Raw genomic sequence first — 18,411 nt, 5'->3', positions numbered from 1 at the left:
TCATATTGACAAGGGACAAACTCATTTTCCTCGTAAGTTTGCAAATGGCACTTACATCCTTTTTTACTTCAAGTTTTCATAGGAAAAAATGTTTTCAAAAATTAATCGCATGGGTCAATTGTCTCAAGCACTAACCCTGGTCAGACACGACATGGTCTCTTGTGCATTGTAACAACTCATTGACTTTCAATGAGATTACTACAACTCAGAAATGTTCAGTTCGTGAGTGTACAATTATGTCTGTTAAACTTCGTTCAACATATTGATCAATATTTGTGAGTAATTATTCCACTACAATTGTATGCATCAAATTAGAAGGAGTTTTGCTTTAAAATATTCAAGAATTACATACGAATATCTAAAAGCATGTTATGTAATCTTTGCTTTTCAAGCAAAACTGTTGCAAAATAAAAAGAGACTTCGAGTTTCGCATATTCTCCAGCTTAATTAGTCCCTGCAAAAGTATCGCCCGACATTTTTGCGAACCCAGTAAAAGATCAAATCGCCGGAAAAGTATAGGCTATCGGCTGGTATCGGTAGATAAATTCCAACCGATACTTTCCGATACCGATACATCGGCATCGGTTCAGTCCTAATTGCAAACTAAATAGAATAAACCACTTTTATTCCAAATGTCATCATAATTATAATAATAATAATTATTATTATTATTACTATATCCTTGAAGAAACGTTTATACTCGATCCACCAGATAAGTGAATATCCAGCACAGCTGTTTTTTTACTTTTGTTTTACATTTCATAAGTTAGTGTACTGAAATGTGTACTTTATTTTTAATTCCATTAACACATCTTTAAAAAAATAAAGTTACGTGGAAATTTTAGTGATAAAGTTTATGTCATTTGACCTCTCACGTAAAACTCTAATTCTTGAATTTTTTAAAACTGTGGAACTACTTACTCTTTGGATGAAATGGTACAATTTGAAATAAAAACAACTTGGTTCCCCTACTTTTTCACTCATTTTTTTCCGATCTGACTTTGGATATGCTGTTCGATTGATTTGCCTTATTTTGTGCCACTTTTGGCTAATTTGGGAAGATGGGGATGAGTGATGATATGATAAAAGGACACGCACCATCCATGCCCAGGTCAGGATTCGAAGCCGGGACCCCTGGCGTCCTAGCGCGATGTGCTAACCACTCCGCCTCAGGGGCCGGCTTATGCTGTTCGAATCCGCACTCGAAATAAGAGTGATGATATCTCCCCAGCTCACAACATTTTCGTAAAACATCCCCCCTTCACCCAGCTGTATCATTGTCATCTGTTAAACCATAGGGGCCGGGTTCGATACCCGGTATGTTATGAACAATAAAAAGAACATGCGTTCTACTTGTTTGTAACTTGAAAGCAACTATATCAATTTCTATGGGACATTGGTAAACCGGTTCGACTCTCACCCTCCCGACGTGCATGGAAATTTTCGCCCTAAATTTATTCTTACACCTCCTAATTTGAACTTACACACCCACTCACCCACAGATGCAAAATTGTGGATAATTCCATGGCTTCCGGGGCTATGTTATCTTCATGAAGAGCAGGAGGCGGCTCGATTAACAGTCCCGCAGGAAGTTGAAGTGCCGCTATCATCCATGTGCGTAGATTGCAGCGGGTTCCTCACAACAATCCAACATGTCGCCGTGTGCTTTGCTGTTGGCGACGCTCTGCGCGATCGTGCTGACCTCTGGCCAGGAATTGGAGGAAATGGAATCGCTAACATGTCCCCCTGTGCCGCCCCGAACTGACCTCGACCTGGATATGGTGAGTTTCCAAGATATCTTGAATATATCAATACCTCTAGCGTGAATCAATCGCGCCAAATGTGTTTTGCAAAGATTTATGTAGGTTTGAAGTTCATACCCTCGTACATTCTGGCACTGTTTTCTCACACCTGGAAAATGAGACACTTGTTACAATCATGCAGCCGTAATTTTTCGCTGGAGAAAGATACGTCGAAAAAATCGTCAGCATTGTATTTATGGTGAAATTCTAGCCAGATTTGATATATCACATCACCCTCTTCCCACTTAATTTATTTTAGTTGAATCCAATATGGCGTACGTCCGCTGGAAACACACCAATATGGTTTCCCTTAGGCCTAACCAGTTTCTATCACGACCAATTGTACCTAACCTAACTCCTTTCCATTTTATGGTTGGCGTTAAGGGACTTTTAAATCACCTTGTATCAATGTACACCTATCAACAACAATATTATTATTTTGCATTATGTTTAATTCATTACATCATTTCGTTATATATATATATATATATATATATATATATATATATATATATATATTACTTCATTTCCACTTGCTGCATGCTCTGTATTAATAACTTGTGCTATGCATTTCGCTACAGAACACTAATATAGCACATGCACGAAAGGAAAGGAAACCGACACTACATTACGGTAGCCACACTGGCCGCGAACTGAGAAAAAATGATGTTGATTTCAACCGTCAATATCCTTCCACTTGACTTTCAATTGTTGGCATTCAAAATGTTTACATCCGTTTCTTCGAGGAACAATTGTTTATATTTCGATCACGGTTACGAAAAATACGCTTATGTTGCAAAAAGTTGTTTAAACACTAGAAACTCCTTTCTTTCATGAATTAAGCTTGTTGTGATATTTTGCTATTAGCCTATCACAATATTAAGGAGTTTTAATAGTCTATGGTCGTCCTCCTCCGTGCGGTCGAAGGCACGTTGCTTTGGACGGAGGCTGCGGGACGGCATGGGTTCGATTCCGGCTTCAGTCTCCGGGAATTTTCGGCCTGTGTATACGACCGGTGGCAACCCACCATCGTGAGGAAATTGGGGAGCTCCGAGTGAGTGAGCGTAATCCGGTCGCGAAGTCCTACAACGGCTGGGGGTTGGTAGGGCCGACCACCCTTCCCCCTAGTCTGGCTGCAGATCTCCACGCCCCCCTTGTGGCCCACTTGGGAGGGAGGCCAGCAGTCGGTAGGTAAGCCAGGGCCCAATATTGGGCTGTAGCGCTATAGGGGGGGAGGTAGTCTATGGTCGTTGTCACGCCTGCTCCTTGAGCGTCTTATTTTCATGCCCCCACCCCCCGGACTTGCGACCTGTAGGCTATGGTAGCCGGACAATTGCCATACTGGACAATTGCGATGAAGACAGGTGTACAATTGCGATGACATTATAAATCTTCTATCAAATTGAAGTACAATACCTCTTACAAGAGAATTATGTGAAATATTGATATTTTCGAATACTGATTTCTCTCACACTTCCTCCAGGCTTGAGACTGGCAAGCGGTGTCCCACCACCCTGGAGTTAATGTAATTCGAATGGTGAAATTGTAGAAATATCTTATAACAAAAAGTATTGTTTTCTGTGTCTTACAGGCCGTAAGTTACAGCAACTATTATTATTATTATTATTATTATTATTATTAATTGAAGTAGGGTTACATTTAAGCTTACAGTCTATTTTACACTGATCAAACTATAAAAAACAGCTTTTTGTCCTACACGAATTAATGTTAAGTATAGAGTTATGCAATTTATATAATAGCCGCCGCTCCGCGGAAGACTCATCCGTGAATGGTATTGTGTATAGATATGCAGAATATGGAACTTACAAATGTATGTGATTTAGAAAACAAACATAAGTACAGCTCACCGCTCACGAGAAGATCCCCAAACGAGGGGTGACGGGGAGAGGGTGTGAAGGGAAGGACCGGTTCATTTGCAGATTTTAGGGGTAGCAGAAAGCCTTCCGCTACGGCTTTTCGAAGTGCGTGGGAGTTGATTTGCGTCATTCACGCAGAGCGTGTGTCCGCAGTAACAGTTTGCTGCTTTTCTTTCAGTGGCCAGAATACTTTTGCATTGCTTATCTTGTGCATTATTTAGACTGTATTTCAAAGAATTTTAAAAAGAATATACGCCAACGACTTTAGGGTTACCAGTTGACAAACAACAAAAAAGAAATTTTTAGATTGCAAAATGTTGTTAACTTTAGACGAAGACACACGTTTTGTGCTTACTGGTGTTTTGGTGGGCTTACAGATCACACACCCATGTAAAATAATTTTACACCTTTTACGTATAACTAATAATAGGCCTCGTTGTAGGCAAATGTCTGAATATTCTAATATTTATTTACTATGCTCCTAATATTATACGTTTGTAAAGCTTGGTCTATCACTTTAAAAGAATAACATAAATTGACATTCTGCCTCGGAGTTTTTTCTTCCAGGTCTAAAGTCAGGAAACCGTTTTTGTAAGACGTCACTAAAAACACATTTGCATTTTGGCACGGTTCAGATCGCTGATCGACAGAATTTCACTTCTCCACTGCCATGTAACATCTAAGAGTACGGCAGTTAAAAAATATTATTTATTTCTGAATTCCGTCATGAAACTCAAATCAAAGTAAGCCGCGGCGAATTGCATATTCTTACCTATTGTCAGAAACTTGCTGCTCATCAAGAGCCGCGGTAGATGACACAAATGCCTTGGAATCAAAACCTCACGCGGCGCGGCCCGTGACAACAGAAGAGACGCAAAGGTCCAACAATTTTTATTTGTTGCAAGAAAAGCTTATTTTCTTTGCGCTTGCAACTGAGAGTGTTGTATTTCTTTACTTTGAAATTGAAAACGGAAACAATATTAACAATTATTTACAAATAACATTTTGTTACTAATCTTGAAGTTATGCAGTTGTCTACACCCCAAATAATCGGATATTTCCAAATTTTCCTAAAAACCCACCCGGAGCATTTTTAGTACCCGAAAAACAGGATTTGTCCGGGTAAAAGAGAACTTCTGGTAACCCTAAACGACTTGCGTCGCTGCACCGGTTACAGCGAGCCCACATGTGTTTTTCACTCAGGGTGCACACCCCCGACCCTAATAGTGGAGTCGCCTGCCGCTACGTCACTTCACTTCCGTCAGAGATCTTTTCCTGTGCGGTCAGCTGTAGTAGTACAAGTAATAGTAATGCAATAATAATAATAATAATAATAATAATAATAATAATATTAACAATAGTATTATTATTACTACTATTAATAATAATAAAAATCTGTGAATTTGCCCCCCCCCGTGAAAAATCCTGCGGGCGCCCTTGCTGGCAAGGTAGCTTGTAAATGTAGCCTACTTGCATTACAACCACTTTTAGGTTAGGTTAGGTTAGGTGCACCTGTGGGTTAGTCATCTTGATCGTCGAAATTGTCCTGCCATTAATATGTGAAACGACCTTCACCGTCAAAATCATGGCAATTGTCCGTGATTTTGGCTTCATCGCAATTGTCCGCCATCGCAATTGTCCTAGATTCCTAGGATATAACATAGAATAGCCTATTGGCAAATCCCTTCCGACGTTCACACAGAACAGAACAAAAGAGTAACGTTCTAAGTAACATTGCGACGTCATTCCCGCGCAAATGCAGCCATTTTTGTTTTCATTTTCTGAAGGCCAGGAAAGTGATTTTTTCTGTCAAACGTCTTGAGAATTTTCTCATCTACGTATTTGCAGGTTTTTTTAGTGGAATAACCTTGAAATGACACAAGGCATGTGCTATAAATGTGATGGTTTTCAGTGTTTATTATTCAAGGATATCCTTTTGACATTGAAGGTCAGTTTACTTCCGGTTCAGATCCTTTCCTGGGAAATTTTTGGAAGCTCACAGTATATTTTGAAAACCTCTGCTTGACGTGTAAAAAGAAGATCCATTTCGACAGGTCTTTAGTCATTGTCGTGCAGGGAGTCAATGATATGTCATGGTGTAAGTTATGTAGTTAAGAGTTACGCCGGTAGGGGTCCGGGTTCCAGTGGCGAAGCGTGACATTTCAACGGAGAGGCGGGTTGGGGGGCACAATATTTCTCGATAAACGCCATATTTGTATATACTTTTCAGCATATTTTCTATGGCTGTCTGAATATACATACGAAAAGTTATAATGAGACGTTACGGCCTTAAAAAAATGTAGTACACAGTCTTGTACTTCGGAACATTTCTATAAATTATTATTTTCACGAGACAAAGTTTGACTTTGATTTTCGAGCCACCGTACTATTGGATAGGCCCGATTGATTCCATGAGAAACAGGCTCCATAGTCCTGTATTCTTTTCGTATGTTACGTAGCTTTATACAGCGTTGTTTTGTGGCAAATAGCATCATTTTAGATACTCTAGTCATTGTTACGAGTCTTAGGAAAATATGAAAGACTACATTTGGCGCATAATCGTTATATTTGTAGGGCTACCTTGAATCACTGCCACAAAAGTTGTGATCGCAATACTTAACAAACGGGTTTCCAACACGCTTCGAAACGTTTGCCGGAATCATGGCAGCGGGCGGAATATCATCCATTCAATGTAAAAGCTCATACCACATACCTTACGACTACAAAAGACACATAATTCTATCCCACACGACGAGAATTATTAAATATGATGGTAACTGAAATGCAAACACCTCAATTGTCGCGTTTAAAGATAAAAAGAGCCTTTATAGTTCGCCACCAATTGATGTTTTGATAATGAAAAGCAGATTCATATCGTTCAATGTGTGCCTTTCCTCTTAACAAGTGGAAATAGCTGACATTCGAGTGGTGTGCCCAGGATTTTCGAAGAGGAAGGGGGTGGGGGGATTCGTGTACTTTTTAGTAGTCATTCCTGAAGCCCTCATTTTGCCATCTTTACCTGCCTTTCCTTTCTTCTTTTTTTTCAAAGAATATTGAGCCTATGCAGAATTATGATCCTCACCACCCCTCCTTGAGCACGCCACTGGACACTCGGAAGAATCTTGATGACTCCAGACAAACTCTGCCGTGCCTCTAAACATGGGAATGGGGACTGAAAAAAAGGGCCTGTTATAACCAAGACCTTCAAGAGTGGGGGAAAGTACAGGTCGTTGGACCTGTCTGTCTGTTCGGAAGCGTTCGGCTGTTCTCGGCACCGGCAGAGACCAGAGAGATTCGCACCATTCTGCGATGAGCTGGGCCGATGAACACCATTGCCTTCAGGAAACTTGGCGGCAGGGTTCGGCGCGAGGGGTAGTACTGGGGCCTCATTTCGATGCGCTAAGATTAGCGAATCTGTTGCGTATTTCGAGCTGTTTCATGCTGTCGCTTGGCTTATTCCGCACAAATATGCGAGTATTCTGACTTATTATTTTTACTGATTCACTAAAATATATAAAATGCAATATTTTAATTATTTTGCTTGGTCATCGCCGCGTCTCCCGATGACCGGACGCCTCGCCTCTGCCGGGTTCGAATCCAGGCCTGGGAATAGGTGTTCTTTGTGAGTGTTGCTTCATTATTCATTTCATGACATCTTTCATTCTCATCATCGCGATCAGATATAGAACCGTGCCATGACGGCACATTTAGGGGATGTGGGGGTAGAGCCCTTAACATTCTCGATCTCGGCCATTTTGAAGATGATGTGATCAGCATCACGCCCGAACGTCATTCCCCCCCCCCCCCATGGTTTGCCCCCTCAGGACCCATTGACTTGAGGCTGGGTGAACCCCAGAGCGGCCTTATGCATAAACAAGGCCTAAAAAATTCCAATCTTAGATTACCCACCCTGGGAATCGAACTCGGATCTCCCGCGTGGCATTCAGAAGCCATACCGAATATTGTTTCTCATTTTAAAGGAAGACCCCTAAGATGCAGCCTTCCCGACACGTCATACTTATATCAATTAATCTCAAACGTCCATGCCATGGCTGGGGACGAGGCAAATAGGCGCCAAAAATGATGATGTGATTTGATTTTTTAAAATCTAAATTTTCATTTCTGCCACTTTTGGCTAATCGCGACGATGAGGGATTATTAGGGCTGAGCCGATGCGGATGTATCATCATCCGCCACTCTGACGCAATAATGAATTACTTTTAATCCAATCTTATATTAATTAATACGTTATACGTTTTAAGATCCCATTTCGTAGCTTATCTCAGTTAGATTCATGGCTTTCTTGGTACGTATTTTTTAAAAAAATGTTGTCTCCTGAGAATAAGAGATTGGCGCCTGAATTATTTTCAGTTTTGTCTAATCCTGGTAATAGGTATAAGTAAAGCTATCAGTACATCAATGGGTCTATTCAGTGACGGCGATTAGATTCCAAAAGTTAAGGTGGGAGGGCAAGGTGGCAAAAATTTGGGGCGTTACCGCATATAAAGATATATAATAATGTTCTTGAAATCTCCACCCCCTTTCCGCTGTAGAAATATCGATAAACACCTGACTTTATCTTTGCCTTGAAAGCTGACCAAGTTTCTGTACCTCATTCAAAAATAATTGAAATGTTTTATTTCGTCGCCATGGAATTTCTCGAAAAGGATATAAAGATTGCCTTCCAGAGATACGTATAACTGCGATTACTAAATGCACTCAGTGACGTGTCTTATATATATTGAGGTAGTATTTATGTAGAAGATGAAAGAAACTCAAGATAAATAAAACTACATGTCAACGATTTATCTGTGGTAAATTGTTGAAGCGTTTCTTGAAAAAGTGCCCGATTTTATTACGTTATTTCTTCAGTAACTGTGAGAAATTAGGATAATATCCAGGTATTCTCCAGAATCTATTGTTTACATAGATGAACATCATTCTGGTCACCACCCTAGTATTTTCACATATAATTTAGATTTGGGATTATGTCATTAGCCCTCTACAATTATATATACTAATGGCTGACAATTTGACTACCTTGCTTATTGAACTATTCGCCCAACTCAGAGGCCTTTGTGGGAAGTACAAAAATTAAAAGGTAAATTTAACAATTTATTGATGAAATAACTACTGGAAATTGATCATATGTAACAACAGTACCGTCAACAATAGAAATCTTCCAATAACAAATTTAGTATAATATATACATATCCCATTTACATTAATTTAAATTACAAATCCAACCAACCCATTTCATACAAGGCCAAATAGAGGTACCGGAATTAGATTGTGTTCAATATTCGATATTATTGTTCCGTATATAATATATTAGTCAGCAATATTGGGTGGGAAAATTGTCAATCTAATTGGATACAAAATAAAAAAGACTAGTAAGTATCGGCCAAATCTGAAATGACCATCTGCGTAATGGTAGTATTAAACATCGAATAATTAAATAGTGCACAAATGAAACTAATTAACTAAATGAAATAATATAATTCTTAAATTAAACTTAAATCTATTATAATTATACTACCAGTACACAGATGATAATCTCAGCCAACCGATTCTACCAGTCCAAGGTAGAGCTACGACAGGTAACCCCAACCGCTGCCAGAGTAAGAGAGAGAGAGAGAACTCCGCAAGCCACGCGAGAGCCCTCCCTTTCCATAGTCACATGATTGGTGACGTATTACTTCTTCGAACAAGGTAAACAAATGAATATCGAACTGCACACAATCTAATTTATGTTCCTTTGCGAGCGAGGAATAGCGTTATTCTATTGTTTCGTACTCGCTAGTAAAAGTCAAGGTATCACGCCAAGTTATCCCTCCGGGGAGGTGGGAGTCTGGTGACGTCAGTTTTTAACCTCGACATCGGCGAAATTCAGCAGCGCCATCTCTTATTCTGTTTGGTAGAAGAAGTGGAAGCAAGAGTGCGAGTGGTGCCCTCAGCGCCTCTTAGCGGATTATTACAAAACTTCTTGCGAATGGCGATTCCCAGTGGGAGGTACGTGCACCGATTTTCCTGCCTCAGCTACACATCTGGTTATATACACTTATCTGTGGCGTTACTTTCCCTTAGGAGATAAGGTTTACCATAGTGCGGGATCAAAATTGGCAAAAACTGGGTCCAACTGCCCCAACACCTTTAATCGCCACCACTGGGTCTATGCTGAGTTGGAGCCAAACTTTGCTAAAATGAATCAAGCGTTCATGGAGAAATCTATTAGACAAATAACAATAATAAATTAAGATCTTCATTTGACTCATAAGCTAACGAGTTTAGTTTTAGCGTTGAATTTTACCGACTTAAGAGATAAATCAAATAATGAGTTTTTGTCTTCCAGGTTTCTGGCCTGTGGTACATCGTGGAGTACATCGTGGACGTGGAGGAGTTGATGCCGGGATCTTCCGAGCAGGCGCCCTGCCTGGAGCTGAGACTGTCGAAACACTCCAAGCCCAACTACGTGGAGGCCAGCTACGTCTTCCAGAACACGGAGGCATCCAGGAACGTCACGTACACCGTCCAGGAGCCCGGAGTGTTCTTCGAGCATCCGTTGCACGTTCCAGGTACGTTTTACGGTCGGATTCCAGTTATAAATTAACCAATAGACCTACATAAAAACGAGTTTCTAGTTCGACAGTAGTCATGATTTCTTCTGAGTTTAGGTGTCTCACAGCCCCATACTGATTGCAGTTCCATCTGGCGTCTGGGAAACAACGAATCAGCGATCAGTTGAATTCTCTTCGACTGACATCGGGCATTTTCGTGTCAGAAGGCACCCGAACATTGCTGGCGCGACGAAACAAATGAGCGCCGGATACACAGCATGTTGCCAAACGTACTGTAAAACGGGGGAAAGTTGATCGGCTCCGTTACTGTATAAAAGTTATACATAAAACACGCAAACACTGTACAAAGAAGCTGATAAAAACAGACGTACGTTTGGCAACGTTGTAACGGAACAGCTCTTACTTCGCAACTGATGTTCTTCAAACCCATCGAGGCACCCATCCCCGAACACGATTGTAGCAAAAAGTGAGTCAGCCGCCAGTTGGACCAGCGATCAGTATAAGAAGCAGGATTGTGGTTTAGTGACCCCTTCCCACCCACCATCGGCGGCGTCAGGATCAATCAACTAGGGGTGCTGAGGTTGTGCCGAATAAAATTTTAGGGGTGCGATATTGAAAAGAAAACATGATTATTAATCCTGCATGCAGGCACGTATCAAGAACTAAGATACCTTAAACCCAATGACCTAGTACCAATAGCTGAACCTCGTGGTTGTGTTCTACGTGATCTAATATTGCATATGGAAGTTATTACTTACTGCATGCGTGTGCACTCCGGTACAACAAGGCCAGCAGTGCTGGGCACACAGCATAACTCTTACAAAAATACTTCTTTAACTTCTGGTTTTTCATTATTTCTTCCATGTTGCCTCAACAGAATCAACCTGCAAGCCTCCAAGGGGCGTTCTTTTTCGATATGGGGCCATCAACACCCTCTCGTGGCGTGTTGACAAAACATCTGCATAACATCACCCTGGTCAGCCTGTAGCCAGCAACAGACCGAAAAATCAACAGGCCACCTTGAAGGATCCAATGGGAGGATACGTTATATGGAGGCAAATTTTGTTTTCCAATCGCTAAGAACTGAAAGAAAGCCAGAGTGGCATCGGTTCAGTCTGTTGATGTCCTCAGTGTTGCGAACTGTACGATTAAGTGTCCAAGTGTACTGTATGCTGTCAGCGATGTAGCATATCCACCAAGCTAGTTAAAATTTATATAAATAAATAAACTATACAGGAGAAACACAAAAATATGATTGCTGACATACGGATGACATATTCTACGTGAAGATAAACGTTTCAGAGCGTTCGCTCTATTAAGACAGCCAACATGTCCATGGACACATCTGACAAATAGAGTTGGTAAACTCGCTGGCCGCGGTCACACTTTTTTCAAGCGCTTTGCGAGGTGAAAAGCTAACTGTTTTTCGGGTATGTGAATTTCTGTTTGTTTGCTTCAAAAACTTAAGTGTTGGCATTGTTTCCTATTTTCTACGGAAAGAACTACGTACGTGGTGCCAAAGTGGATTTGTGAATATTGGAATGTGTAAAAATCTTGAAAATTGCTTCAATCATCAGCGACCGTCTGTTGCGTTAAATACGTTTGACAACAGACCAACTGAAATTCGAGAAAATGAACAACTGCGCCAGGACATTCAACTTTTCCCTTAGAGACGTTAAGGAAACAGTATCAGATAGAGTGTTCATTTTTTCAGTATAACGTACCATGTAGAAGCAATGACTTCTTGGTTTTCTTAATTTTTCGGGACGGAAAATGTCATTGCACGCCATTGACTTACTGCATCTTGCAAGTGATAGGCGTTTATGTATGTAGTACATAGTATGCTAGCTCATAATTTGTATTTTGAAACAATGTACTTAGTTTAGAGTTTTATCTAAAGTATTGTTTATAACAAAGGAAAAAAAGAACACTATGTTCCAATATGGACTACATAGGAATATGTCGTGAATGAGATGCGCAAAAGTGACATTAAAAACTCTTATGTTCACGTAGAGTGTGTGGAACTCAATGAGGATGATAAGGGACCTCCCACTTGCCCAGACTGTGATGTGTAATCAATGGTCTCCTGCTAACAAATTGTGACATGCCACTCCCTTGTTTATTGGTTTATAAACACTGTTATTTCTTTGTGCAAAACTCACATGTCATTGTGTAAATAAAACGGAAATGTATCAATAAACATATCTACCTACAAAAATAACATTGTAGTACTTTCTTCACAATTTCTGTTGTATTGTTTTATGTGAAAGAACATAATATATTAGTAAGCCATATTGGGTACATATGTACCCAATATGGCCTGAACGTAACTTTTTAATAAAATCTTTCCTGCACCTATGTTATTATTTGGAATTGGCTCTAATTTTCAGTAAACGTCCAGAAACGTTCCCTCTTTTGAATCTTGCGATTAATTTTACCTTTCTAACTTTGTACACCTGTAGACACAATCGCAAACCTTGGGTTCAGGTACCTTATTTCGGAAGAGGTCCGAACCAAGTGCCTAACAGTTAATAATAATAATAATAATAATAACAATAGAAAGAGTAGGGCTTCCTCGATGGCGCAGTGGTAGCGTCGTCGCATTGTAATGAAGGGGTCCCGGGTTCGATACCCGGTGGAGGCACATGGTTGTTCGTATCTCACTTTAAACTGTAGGTCCAGTCCCGATTAGCCTTACTGTGCATATAATGAACTTAAAACACCCAATCAATAAATACTACTACTAATAATAAAGTTGATAATTAATGCCTCAATAAGAACAATATGTATACATTAATAATTAGGACTGAGCCGATGTATTCTTAAAATGTTTAATCTATCTGCAACTAGATGGTGACACTATTCATCTTTAATAAAAATGCAACACGGTTCATACAGAAAAGAAAAGAGGAAACGGTCCTAAAATCTGTTTGACCAAGAATTTATTAGGAATCAAGGTGTATCCTCATGCACAATACCTTGCCATTACACATCACAAAATGAGAGACACTGACTCAGTCACTGTCACTAACATCGTCAATACACTTCTATATGGGCACCCTTAGTGGCACGACACGTATATCCAACCTGCACTCCCATTCCATCCAAGTGTTCGACATCATGGTACATGTGACGCTGTTTATTCCTTTCTTTATTTGTTTTTCGTAAATGGCAACAGATGGCAGTGCCGTACATATGCAGGTTTTGACTGAGGCAGGTATTCGTAAACTGCAGTAAATGTTTCTTTTATTATAGCTATAAGCCGGACACGCTGTATACAAGCAAACATTGTATTCATGGTCAAGACGCAAACAATGTATACAATTATTTCTACGTTTATTATGAACATATTTTATTAAATGTTCATACTGATTTTGTATTTTGAATTTACACAGATCGCCTTTTGAATTTACATTTCTGAAATGAAACAGAAGTAGCGGGTATTTGGCTTCGATTAAAGCATTACATTCCCCTATGACTCTTGCCATTTTTACTTTCCTGATCTTCCCTCTCGTTGTCATTTTTTCCTCCCGTTTCTCTCTATCTGGAGTCTAGCTCTTTCCCTCTTTTTTTCTTTCTATTTCTTTCTCTACGTCTATATTCTCTTGTCTCTAGATTTTGTATCTTTTTCTCTCCCCTGCTCTCTCTCTCTCTTCATTACATTTCTGTGTTCACCTTCCATTCCCTCTTCGTCCTTCCGTTTGTGTCTCAACCTTAAAAGTCAGTATGGAAGTAAAAGGAGTACTTCTCTCTCTCTCTAATACATGAGTTTTGCCAATAGCTCTGTCCTTCTCTACCACCGCTGCATTGCCAGATGTTACAAAATTTACAAAATGTAAAGTCATAAATTTCAAACAGTGAAATCATTATCCTATAGAGTTTTCTATGCTCTATTTACTGACGACATTATATAACATGCCACAAATTAATGTGATCTGAAATTTCCATAATTATGCAATTTTGCAAAACGGTTAATTTTTTCTAGTAAATACTTCAAAAGCCATAAATATCAAACCGCTTGAACAACTTCCCCAGTTATTTTTCTATGGGATCTATGGTGTATGTAGATATTATATTCTTAGCCTGAGTGAATTAATTTGCTTACGAGAAGAGTTATATATATATATATACATTGGATATTTTGTATAAATCATCAGACCTTAACACGAAAAAGTTGGTTAGCGAGAAACTTTTCGGTTTGTCGCGATACACGTGCAGACCAAGCGAGAAAAGTGTTGACCATTGTTTGAAGTTATTTTTAGAATGCATTGTTACTCCACAGCACCGTTACTTATTCCGCAATCTTTAGTTTGTTTATGCGGACTGTCTGGCGTATCAAATTCATTGCGCGCCACCAAGGTTACAATTCAGTTGCAGGCAGGTGCCCCGGTTCGTAGGAAGTGCAGTGCGCTTTATTTTCCGTAAAATATATATATCTTATTGTTTGTTTTTGTATTTATTTAATTCTGTTTATGTAAAGAATACAATATTCACCGAAAGAAGTAACAATATTTCTGTGTATTACACATATAATGCAAATGTAAAATAGTAAATAGTTACGTCAAAATATAAACATTTACATGCAAATCTTGAGGTAACTATTTTTTTTTTTTTTCAAAATGCATCAAATACATAGATTTTGAAGATTTCCTATACGATATTAAGGAAGTAAATTTGTCGCAATCATTAGCGATCAACAGCACACACACACACACACACACACACACACACACACACACACACACACACACACACATATCTTTGTGTCTCCACCTGTCGGTCTTCTCTTACCGCTTTTTCTCTCTCGTTCCCAATTTGCTTCCAATTGTCTTATCTCTATTTATCTTCAGCTCTCTCCTTTCTCTCTCTCTCTCTCTCTTTCTATTCCTTTGCTCTTAGCTCTCTTTGTCTCTCTCTAACTATTTCTTGATGTTTAGTTCTAAATTTTTGTCTCTATAATTCTCCCTTCTCTCCCCCTCATTTCTAGCTCCTTAGCTCCCTCCTTTTGTTTCTATAGCTCCATTTCATTTATCTTTAGCTCTCTCTTGTCCATCTCTCTACAATTTAACTTCAGCTCTTCCCTTTTGTTTCTCTCTATCTCCATACAGTTATATTAGTTCTCCCTTCTCTATATTTCTTTACCAGGAACTCTTTAGCTCCATATTTTTTTTTGCCTTTCCACCTCTATTTATTTATCATTGACTCTTTAGCTCCCTGTGTCTCTTTATTTTTATTCTTAGCTCTCTTTCGTTTATCTCCTCGCTATGCGTTTCTATTTATATCTGCATTTCTTCTACTTTCTCTGTCCGTCCGCCTGTCTGTCTTGTTCTCTCTCTTTGCATGTCTTATCTTCCTCTCTCTCTCTCTCTCTCTCTCTCTCTCTCTCTCTCTCTCTCTCTCTCCGCCGACCGAGTGGTTAGCACCCCACGCTATGGGAGTTCTTTGGGAGTGTCCCTTCATCAATTTCATCATGTCATCACTCACTGATCTTCGCGATTAGCTAAAAAGTGGCAGAAAAGGCAAGTAAAATAAACCAAATCAATCAATCAATCCCTCTTTCTCTGTTTCAGCATATATTTCCCGTTTTATTTCTCTCCCAATGCTTTCTCTGCCTTTCTTTCTTTTCCTCGCTCTGTTCCTCTTTCTTTCTCCATGATTTCCACTTCCTTCTTCTCTCTTTGTTTTTTCTCTACATCTCCTTTTGCTTTTATTTAATTCTCTTTTATCTGTCAATGCTCCACCCGCGTAAGCACCTTTGGTGCCTGAAATTTGTGCATTTTTCTTGCCGTGTGTTGTGTTTCGGTACTTGGAATTCAACTGTTATTTTTATTGTGTTTGTTTGCTATTTCTAGGTTACATAACGGCGACAGTGGCAGATGTGGACTACTCGAGCCATCTGGTGTTGGTTTACTGCATTATTGATGACGAGGTGATGCTTCATGTCGGCACGATGGTGTTCGGAAGGAAGCCCTACCTCCCACAATCTAAGCTGCGAGAAATCAACGAAATGCTGGAGGATCATAGAGTCCAAATAACGGAAGCCTATATTGTTAGTAAAGGAGAGTGCTCATAGATGGCAGCACCAACAAGATGAAAATATTAACTTGCTTTTCTGGCTTTGTTAGACAATTGATGTAAAGATGGAAATGAAGAATAAATGAATGTTGCTTCGTTTCGCTACTACAGTTGTAGAATTTTTAGTTGCTTCTTAATGTCAGCTGTGTGATTGTATTTAGAGTGATAATAAAACGTTTATTCTTTTGTATTTGTTCCTTATCATTCCTACATGATCCACTAGTTATATCCACATGTTTTCGTTCGTTTCGTTGGTCTTTTAAAAAATGAACTAGTAAATACGATTCAGACAAATTCTTATAGTTTTCGGCATACTGAACATGAATCAGGAATTGTTTTTGACGTAGTGCTAATATTTTGGGTAAGACTGCAGAATATGGGCTGCTTAGGAGGAACGCGGTTCATAATTTTTTGGTAACGTTTTGTAATTAGTAATCGGGAAAAGTAAGTTTTAAGGTGCGGAAAAAAAAATTCTTTAAAAAAACCAGAAAAACGTATCCAGGTTGGGCGGTATTGAAATCGTAGCAACGAAGGAAAAGGCATATTCCTGCACAAATCTAGTGAAAGCAAAAAATGCCTATGTTGTTAGGTAGCTAGGTTTAGTTCACTTAGCCTAAATAATAATTAGTCATTGTATTTATGCTAATGAAACCTAACCTAACCTTGTAGGCATTCCTCGAAGAAATAATGAAAGAAACTGTGCGTAAACAATATGGACACGAACGAATGGAGAAATGCATTGCTTTTAGTAGCAGGAAAAACATTTTCCATTGTATTTATGCTATTGGAACCCAGTGACGTGCACTGAGGAGTAGCTAGTCTAGCAGAGATAGATCAATCAATCTCACATCTCGAATTATATTCAAATCACAATATTTATTGTCTTGTTTGTAATGATGCGATCATTACTGGATCCTTTTTTATGTTATAAATTGTGTATGTCTATGTATTCCTGTACGTTTGGGTTCTTGGCCGTTGGGGGAGCGGTAAGTTTCCAGTAACGGTTTAGGTCATTAGCGGGGCCTATAAATAGGAAGGGCAGGGGACCAGTGGGTCTCAGATGTTTGGCGGAGTACAGCAATGTAAGAGGTATCTTTTTCTCTGAGGGGAGCGGCTGGGCGAGCTTTCTTTCCTTATTATGTGAACCGACGGCGGGGATGTTAACTTTCTTTCTTTTAATACACACACTTGCTCTTTTCACATTATTCCAATAGTTTATTTCATGTGGGAAACCGGGTACACAACACACATACCTTCAGCCACCTTTTTTGGTACTGAGGGTTATATATTTTTTTTTTTACTCGTGGAGCCAGTGGCTACGCGAGTCTACACACTCTCTTCGGGAAGGGGGGACAGGGCACACCGGAATGTAATTTTGTGAATAACGGCCAAGAATTAACTTCTGTAAATATAATATGAATAAACCTATATATATCTAAAAGGAAATGGGCGTTAAGTTGTAATTTGAAGAGGTACGTGTCTATTGCCTAAACTAGCTTCCACAGAACTTCAGGTACTGCAAGTTTTGAACCTCGGGACAAGGATTCAAAAATGTATGGTAGTGTATACTGTGTATGTTACTGACAATCAGCTTAAAAGCACAAACTATACCGTTACATACTGGGGGCTCAGAGTCAGGGATATTTTCTTGTGAAAAGTACTGAAGGCATTAGTTATTGTGAAGTGGAAAGAAAATAATAGAAGACAAAATGGCAATTCAAATAGACAGGGAGCTCATTAGCAAGTTGCTAGGCAATGCGAACTTGCAAGGAAGGCCTGAGGAAGATATTGTGGGGGAACTTGAGAGACTTTCTCTAAATGTTACACAAGGAACTTCGATAAGGACCGGCGAGGAAAAAATGAGCAAAATCTTGGAAAAAAGCAACATTAACATTCCGATCTTTAAGGGAAACGTCGGCGATGTAAGTCCACACGATTGTTTGTATGAATTACGCAGTTATCAGGAAATCATGGAAATTGGGGATACTTTTCTCTTAGATAGAATCTTGCCGCTTTCGTTGAAGGAAATCGCTGCAGATTGGTTCAGATTTTCGAGACCTTTCGGCACTTTTAGGGAAT

General features: G+C 39.5%; 1 protein-coding gene across 1 annotated transcript; it reads left to right on the top strand.

Moving 5' to 3' along the window:
• Positions 1-1,648: 1,648 nt before the first annotated feature.
• On the top strand, positions 1,649-16,522 carry LOC145994387 (uncharacterized). The gene is made up of 3 exons (XM_083130501.1): positions 1,649-1,781; positions 10,032-10,254; positions 16,110-16,522. Exons 1-3 carry the CDS (start codon positions 1,653-1,655, stop codon positions 16,328-16,330), a joined length of 573 nt encoding a protein of 190 aa, XP_082986627.1. The 5' UTR covers positions 1,649-1,652; the 3' UTR covers positions 16,331-16,522.
• Positions 16,523-18,411: the final 1,889 nt, after the last annotated feature.

The sequence above is a fragment of the Lepisma saccharinum genome, chromosome 10 (genome assembly GCF_977018435.1).
Source record: "Lepisma saccharinum chromosome 10, izLepSacc3.1, whole genome shotgun sequence".
In the NCBI taxonomy this organism is placed as follows: Eukaryota; Metazoa; Arthropoda; class Insecta; order Zygentoma; family Lepismatidae; genus Lepisma; species Lepisma saccharinum.
Note: the sequence above shows the minus strand (reverse complement) of the source record. Positions and strands in the feature narration are given on the sequence as shown.

What these genes read in the sequence shown, in the direction of transcription:
- LOC145994387 (XM_083130501.1), top strand. Translation starts at nt 1,653, where the DNA reads ATGTCGCCGTGTGCTTTGCTGTTGGCGACGCTCTGCGCGATCGTGCTG. An exon ending in CTGACCTCGACCTGGATATG is followed by an intron (nt 1,782 to 10,031) that starts GTGAGTTTCCAA and finishes TTTGTCTTCCAG; the next exon opens with GTTTCTGGCCTGTGGTACAT. An exon ending in GCATCCGTTGCACGTTCCAG is followed by an intron (nt 10,255 to 16,109) that starts GTACGTTTTACG and finishes TGCTATTTCTAG; the next exon opens with GTTACATAACGGCGACAGTG.